This window comes from Heloderma suspectum, chromosome 1, assembly GCF_057233095.1.
Source record: "Heloderma suspectum isolate Gila_16-S chromosome 1, 16-S_ref, whole genome shotgun sequence".
Lineage (NCBI taxonomy): Eukaryota > Metazoa > Chordata > Lepidosauria > Squamata > Helodermatidae > Heloderma > Heloderma suspectum.
The window spans coordinates 11560139-11568359 of NC_139458.1; the positions used below are offsets into that span (position 1 = coordinate 11560139).

The window sequence follows — 8221 nt, forward strand, 5'->3', positions numbered from 1 at the left end:
ATCTCAGTGTTGTCCCTACTTCATCTTCCCCGCCCCTCAATTAAAAACAGTGGTGACTGGTGCCCGTTGGGACTGGTGGAGTGGAAGGCAGGACAACTAATGCTAGGCAGAGCCAAGGGGTCGTAGTTATCCACAGGAGCAACCTATTGTACAGAAAAGGGAAACTGGGGCAAATTAATTTAGAGGTCATGCTTGCAAAGCATAGGATTGGGTAGGGGGAGATCCACATTTTTCTGTTCCAGCAACAGCCCCCCATTGCACAGAGAAGAACAAGTAAGGCAGGTAACTTGTTAGTGCAAAGGAAGGGATGATCTCTCTTTTACACACACACACACTCTTTATAATCTTTTACATTTTCTCTTCTCCCTTTCTTACTTTAAGCACATGGAGCCCAGTTCAGATTGTCCCTGCCCCACCTGCATAAAGCATTGAGTCACCCATGATTAAAAAGCCCCAACAACTTCAGGACTTTTCTCATAGGGAAACTGCTCCTGATTGTTTTGACTGGCTTTTTCAGTACCTTGTCCAGCTCTATGATATCCCTTTTTGCTCTCTCTTTTTGAGATCTATGATTCTATGTGATAACTGGGACTCTACATAGTATTCCCAATGCAACAGGAGCTGCACCATAGATTTATATAACAGTAGAATCATAGAATAGTAGGGTTGGAAGGGGCCTGCAAGGCCATCGAGTCCAACCCCCTGCTCAATGCAGGAATCTGAGTCAGAGCATCCCCGACAGATGGCTGTCCAGCCTCATCTTGAATGCCTCCAGTGTGGGAGAGCCCACCACCTCCCTCAGTCACTGGTTCCATTGCCGTATTGCTCTAACAGTCAGGGAGTTTTTCCTGATGTTGAGCCGGAATCTGGCTTCTTAGCTGTCTTGTTTCAATCCCTTTCCTAATTTCTAATATAGAATTTGGCGTTTTTTTTTTTTTTACTGCTGTACACACTGAGCACATGTTTTCAGTTATCTATCCACCATGACCCCAAGATCTCTTGTCTACCAGTACTCATCTCCCTGAGGGACGCCTGCAAAGTTTCAGAGGAAACCCAGGCTTCCCCAGAATATAACCACCAGTGTATGAAGATAGTAAAATTGATTAGGGTTAGTGCATAACGCCAGTTTGCGGGGCTTTAGACATCTTCTTGGATGTCTTTCATTCGGCGTCTGTTTCACTTACAGCCAACCAAGTGAACCTTGTTCAGTTACCTTAGCTATTTTTTAGGAGCAGCCCTTAGGTCCACAGTAAGTCAGTGATTTCTATGAGAGAAAATGTCATTGGGCATGTATGCAATTCATTAGCCTTCTGAAAGCATTGCTTTCAGAAACCATCTTTGCAAGCCATATGGCTGTTTGTGCATTTTGATCTGTGAGTTTTCTTTTGTGTTGCATCAGCAACTAGCAGTGGTTATTCATTCTTAAAGGAAAAGTACAGCCAACCTAAAAAGAATCAGAAAATAAATAGAACGGTGTTTTTGAACCACTTCTGTACAAAGAATGGCTACAAAGATGCAGTCTTCTTGTTTGCAAAGAGACAGCCAAATAAAAGAAACAAGCCAAGTGGAGAGGCGTTCAGTGGCTAGACCTGTACTCTCCCTAAGAATTACTGCTTTCCCTTGGGATCTGTGTCAGTCCATATGGTCGGTCTAAGAACAGCTTATTGACAATCCCACTGTACTTAAAGATGGCCTTTTTAGTGGCTGCTGCTGTACCATGGGAGACACCTTCTGGGATGTCCACCAAATTGTGCACCTGGCAGTGGAGTATGTTTTTATCGAAACAAGCGGGTCTTTAGTGGCATATGGGTATCCTTAGCTATAAACTCATGTTTTGAGAATGGAATTGCCATGGAGATATAGGCGTGTTCTGCTCCCATACCGCTACTATTTCTCCAAGGAAGCAAGTATCTCTTGAGCATCCATTTTGGATGTATACACTCACTGCTTAGCTGAGTACCTGAAATGCCAGAATTCCTGGTGCCTTGGTCTTGAGAGCAGGCTGGAGAATTGGCCTCAAGGTGAAATAAGGAACTCAGACTTCCTTGAGAGTCCTTATCAAAGCCCAAAGAGAAGGATATGGCTCTTTTTGTTGTCATTAGTTTCCAGAAAGGGACTTGCTATGAGTAGATCCTATGGAGGTGCAACTTGGGCTGGCCAGGTAATGAGGAGATGAGGGTGGAAAGAGACAGTTGCTGGTCTCTTTAGAAACTCACATCCGTCCCTTGCATACATCTGTAGAGGAAAAGCATTTATGCCAGGGCTGATCAGCTAATTGGTAGTCTCTGAAGCACAATACGGAGCAGAATGCATGAATCCAAACTGCTTCTGCATAGTCACAGTAGATAATTAAGCAGGGAAAGGAGAAAGGGTTGGCAAATATTATCCCTTTAGAACTGAGGCAGAAACATAGTTGCTATGCATGTCAATGAGAGAAGGAAGATTATTAATTTAGCATGCCTTGATAGTAATACAATCTCCACTAGAGACTTCTGGTTTTATACTTTGAAAGTGACTCAGGTCTTCATCTTTCTCTGCTGATACTTGCTCTTGCTTTGTGAGTCTTGTATAGGCAAGGGGCACAGTCAGTCATTGAATGTCTTAGTAGAGCAATAGCTAACTGCCTCCTATGGATTTTAATTTCAGGTAAAGTTAGTTGAGCTTATGGCAAAGGGGCTGCCGGGTATGGTGTCAAACAGAAGAAGGGGATGGGCTGCCTTGCAGTTCAATGCAAAGCCCAGTAGTATGACCAGAGGCTGTTTTTGTGTAATGTACAAAATTAGCAGTCAGTATCAGAAGTCCAAAGACTATAGGAACATAGGAAGCTGCCTTATACGGAGTCAGACCATGGGTCCATCTAGCCCAGTATTGTCAACACTGACTGGCAGCAGTGGCTCTCCAGAGCTTCAGGCAGGAGTTTTTCCTGCCCTACCTGGAGATGCCGGGGATCGAACCTGGGACCTTTTGCATTAAAAGCAGGGGCTCTTCCACTGAGTTGTGCACCCTCCTTGAAACATGAATTTATTCTTGCAACAGTGCGTATGGAGCACAAGAATCTTGTCATATGCACATATGGACCTGTCTTACGTCAGGACCAGTTCACATGTAATGGTACGCCATGGTTTTGTCACTTGTGCCAAAGACTCATGGATGCATGCTTCTCCCCCCCCCCACGCCCTGTCTCATTGCAAGTTTCAGTTCCCTCCCTCTCTTGTATGTGATTCATGTAAATCATAGTTTCCTGTTACATCTGAACAAACAAATAGGGTTTGCCCTTGCCCTCCAGAATAGAATTGGAAACCATAATTTGAATGCTTTCATTTAAGCGTAGAAGTCACATATTGGGTTGCTAGAGAGATAGAATCCAAAGTTAAGAGATCTTGTGGCCTTTGGCTATTATAGACCTGGGTACTTGTAATCCATATGGTTAGGTTTGAATAACCTAATACTCCAATTCCTAGTTTTGAATTTGGAAAGGAGTTCAATAACCTAATACTCCAATTCCTAGTTTTGAATTTGGAAAGGAGTTCCCCAGTTTTTTGGTATGACTATAGAAATTACTAACAGTGTGGGTGGTTAACAGATGTCAGAGCACATGCCCAGGAAAATCTGAATCAAGAATACAGATGCCTCTGCAAAATATTCTGGTTGATGCCTTGACACCGGACACGCATGCAAAGCCTCCTGATGTTTTTCCTTGTGACAATGAGATCGGATGGCGGTTTTAACATGCCTTGTATTTGCTTGCTCTGGATTGCAAATGACGAAATGTTTTCTCTGTTTCAGGGGGGGAAACCCCACCCCAGTTACCCTCCCTGCCAGCACCAGCAAAAATGTCTGTGAAGGTACCATCTGCCGATATAGATGACCAGAGCTTCAGTTCTATCCATGGGAGTTCAGACTCATCTGGAGCAGATACATTTTGAAGTGTGCATGTGTGGGGAAAGCTGGCATGGGGCGAGGGGAGTGTTGACAGCTGTTTGAAAATAATGTAAGAAACAAACATTTGGTGCAGAAATGGAATCAACCACATGTTTGAGCATTGAGTCAGTTTGCTTTTCATGATCAGAATCTGTGTGTGTGTGTGTGTGTTGCATGTGAATATGTACACTATTTTTAATGAATTAAATACTGTAATTTAAAAAGGGTATTTGCTGGGTATTAGATATCCTTGTATTTTGACTTGACATTGCATGTTTGGGAGGAGAGGGAGATTTAGGCCACACAGGAGAATATAAGCAGCTGCCTCACGCCAACTCAAACTATTAGTCCTTCTCACTCAACATTGTCTATCCCAGCCTGGTGCCCTCCAGATGTGTTGGACTACAACTCCCATCATTCACCAGCCAGATTATGGGAGAGTTGAACACAGCTGGAGGGCACCAGGTTGCGGGAGGCTAGTCTAAACTGACTGGCAGCAGGTCTCTGTGGTTTCAGATGGGAGTCTCTCCTAGCGCTACCTGGAGATGCCGGGGATTGTAACATGCAAAACATATGCTCTGCCACTGAGCTACAGCCCTTCCCTGCCATTAGAAAGGTTCCTTTGTTCCGCTTAAGATCTTGGGGATTCTCCCCCCACTTCTGTCAAGGCAGTGGATCAGTACCAGTTCCACATTTTGGGAGCCCTCAGGAAGAGGTTTCTCAGGCCAAGAATTTTTTGACTACTTCTGACCTCAGGAGTGTTTTTGCACAAAGTGAGGCATGGTGATGTTGTGGGGTGTTGGGTCCTGTGCCGGTGTCGCGGTCCTGGCACACACGTGACCTCACACTCCCCTGGAGCCAGGATATTAAGTGGAGTAGATATTTTTCATGAGGACAAAACACGTTCTTTTGGACTCTGACAGGGAAGGCAGGTATCACATTTTAGAGGGGTATAGGTGGTTTAATAGCACCACTGCTGTCCTCAAAACACACGCTGTTTTCTGTTCTGAACTCATTAAAGAAATGTGCACATTTTTGTTTGTTAAAGCATTTACGAGCCAAGCCCTCACAAAGCAACTTAACACTAGGCAGATCATGACAGAAGCTGCTCTGGAGTGCTTTGGAGCCATTAGTTTGTTTTTGGAAAGGCAGCATAGGGCAGTCTTGTGTCCTCTTTAACAGAGGACAGTCCTCTACAAGAAGGACTGTCAGCGGACAGTCCACTATTGTGAAGGCATCCTGTACTTAAAGGGCTGTCCAGTTTAAAGACAACCATCAGAGGAACGAGCTGGGCCTTGAAATTGCCCATGAACAGCACCTGGATAGCAGACTGAGCAAGCTGCAAGGCGCACAGGTCACCTGGTCACAGCCTTCCACATCATGGTGAGGTGTACTGTATTTCTATTTAATTTATAATAATTATTTCTAAATTTGTATCTATACATATAGATTAGGATATGCAATTTTTATGCAAATCAGTGCCCTTCTTTGTCCTCTTTTGGTGGTGCATTTCCTTTTTTTGGCAGTTCACAAGTGGCCACCCTAGGCAGCTATAAAAAGATATATTTTTAAGGCCCTCTTAATGGCCTGTACTGAAGGGACTAAGCAGCTGTCAAACAGAAGGGAGCCCCACAACTCTGGGGCCACTACCAAGAAGGCCCTAGGTGCTCACCAACCTAATGGATTTTGCCAGTAAGCAAACATGCAGCCACTTTTGGCATAGTTCAGGTTAAGGCAGGGACAAGCCTATTTATCCCCCCAAAGGGGAAGGCATACCGTATGTCTCTATTTAGACCAGTCTTCCCCAACCTGGTGCCCTCCAGATGTTTTGAACTACAACTCCCATCAGCCCCAACCACCATGGCCAATGATTAAGGATTATGGGAGCTTTAGTCCAAAACATCTGGCAGAGAGGGTGGGCACAACATAATGCAAATAAGCAGCAAAAGCATAAAAGCCTATCTAAAAACAAACATGATTCAAAACAAACTCAACCAGTTGAGGAAATACTTCATAAAAGTCATAGCGATAGCAGCAGTTATTTTAATCCTAATAGCATTGAGATAATATTATTAGTCTACCATTGGAATTGTTAAAATTACTGAACTAATATATGTAATGTCCTTTGAGCCCTCTAAAGTACTATATTACTTGCTAAATGTTGTAATAATTATTAGGAAATATGCTGTTGAACTTTGACATGGAAAAGCAGGACAATAATTTTTATCAGAGAACTCTTGAAACAAAGGATTCTGCAAGTTCTGCATTTGTGTTTTGTGTGTGTGTGTGTAATCTACACACACTATCAGATGTTATTGGTTTTAAATCCTTTACACATCAAACTAAACACCTAATTGCAATGACAGCAATGTTGTACATATTTAAACACCATTAAATAAATCAGAGAGTAATATATCTAGAACTATGTTATATACTCTTCAAATCACCTTAGGGCTTAGGTGATATTACATTCTTTACACAAACATAGTAAATCAATCCTCAATGTCAAAATCCTGCTCGGTGAGCACAGTAATTACAAAAGGACAACATTAACGCTCCTGGCAACACACACACAGCAATTAAGGCTACAATCCTAGACACACTTACCTGGAAGTAAGTCTTATTGTGCTTAATGGGCCTTACTTCTGAGTAGACACATATAGGATTGCACCAGTGGAGGCTGTTGGCTCTGATGACAGTGGGGTGATGAATCTCCTCTGGGTTTCAGTCAGAACTCTAAAGGAGCTATCCAAGGTGTGAACCTTGGATAGCTCCATTAGAGTTCTGACTGAAACCCAGAGCAGATTCACTGCCCCACTGACATCCGAGCCAACAGCCTCCACCGGATTGCACTGTGAAGTCTGGGGAAGGCTGGAGGGAGCCGGAGGGAGGGGGTTATGGAGGAGGGGGTGGATTATATGGAGGACAGGCAGGAGGAATCAACAGTTCTGTTTTAAAAACTGTATCTATATCTGTCTGTCTATCTACTCACACACACACACACACACACCAAAAATAGGAGACTACATTCCATAACTGAAAACTAAAATGGAAGGGATATTACCAGTGTAATAATCTACCTTACAATTTCAGAGCTAGGTAATTTCAGTATTTGCATTTGTTAACAAATTCTACAGCAAAGGGGCTTTCCCTTGATATTGCATTAATTAAATTCCATTAATGTTTAAGCCACTTCCTTCTCTCTCAAATAAATTGGTTTTCTGATACCCTTTAACACATATATAGCTTGTTAACTTACTCAAAGTAACGAATTCCCATCATTTATTAGCCATTCTTACAGGGATGGCCTTCCACTATTTTTTTCCCCGTCTGGTTGTCACTAAGATGTAGAACAAAAGAGGTTTTGTTTTTAGAAATTACACCTTTCATATATGTAAGAAGTTAAACGAGAGGGTCAAAGACAAATTTAATCATGAGAATTTTATTTTAGCATATACTGTATCTGTAGCCAGAACCCTCTTTTATGGGATTAGGATAATTCATCATAATTCTTTAAAATAATAATTACAGTTGTGGAGTGAAATGCTTTAAAACATTATAGAAAACATGCTTTTGGCGTAATACCCAGTCAGTCTGTTACCCTACCAGTGTCTTTCCTTCCCTGTGGTTCCCTTTGATACTGTTCTTGTGACTTATGAATTAGCACAGCAAGGCGGCAGGGCTTGTTCAAACATTCTCCATCCAGAGAAAAGGGGAAACAAACCTCAAACAACCCAACAACAAGCCATGGGTTGTTTGAGGGTTGTTTCCCCCTCTAGCCCATGCTGCCTGGGTTCGGCCAACAGGACAAGCGGGTAATTAGGCAAAAGATGCCCGGCAGGCACCAGAGCTGAAACAAGCCACAATGACTTGTTTAAGCCATGGTGATGGTGCCAATATTTCAGTATTTCATATATTACTAGAGAGGCATGGGACAAAGCCACAGGGTAGCAACACCCTTATTGTTGTGGCGATGTATAAGCTGGTTCTAGGATCACGTGTTGGCCTTCTAGCACGTCCAAGTTTCTCTTCTGTATTTATTTATTTTATAGATTTCTATACCTCTGAACATATTTAAAAATATTTCTAAGCAGTTCACAAGAAAATCCCAAGTACATCAAAATACGTTATAATATACATTTGAATACAGTTAAAATACATAAAAATTGCTAAAACGTGTATATAAAACATTAACAAAAACATTAAAGCCAATACAAACCCATAATTGCAACCAAACAAACTGGGCAGCACACTCACTGAGGGAAGGCCTGGGTAAAGAAATGCGTATTTAACTGGCACC

At 42.5% G+C, this 8221-nt stretch overlaps 1 protein-coding gene across 19 annotated transcripts in view; it reads left to right on the plus strand.

The window, feature by feature from the left end:
• Positions 1 to 6183, plus strand: part of KIAA0586 (KIAA0586 ortholog) — a 102063-nt gene extending 95880 nt beyond the window's left edge. For 14 of the 19 annotated variants that reach the window (XM_084835846.1, XM_084835739.1, XM_084835861.1 and 11 more), the window contains one exon: positions 3787 to 6183. In XM_084835846.1, coding sequence (XP_084691972.1) covers positions 3787 to 3926 — 140 coding nt within the window. In that variant the 3' untranslated portion in view covers positions 3927 to 6183. The remainder of the gene's footprint in view (positions 1 to 3786) is intronic. The other 5 variants (XR_014787999.1, XM_084835800.1, XM_084835809.1 and 2 more) reach the window with 1 other exon arrangement.
• Positions 6184 to 8221: the final 2038 nt, after the last annotated feature.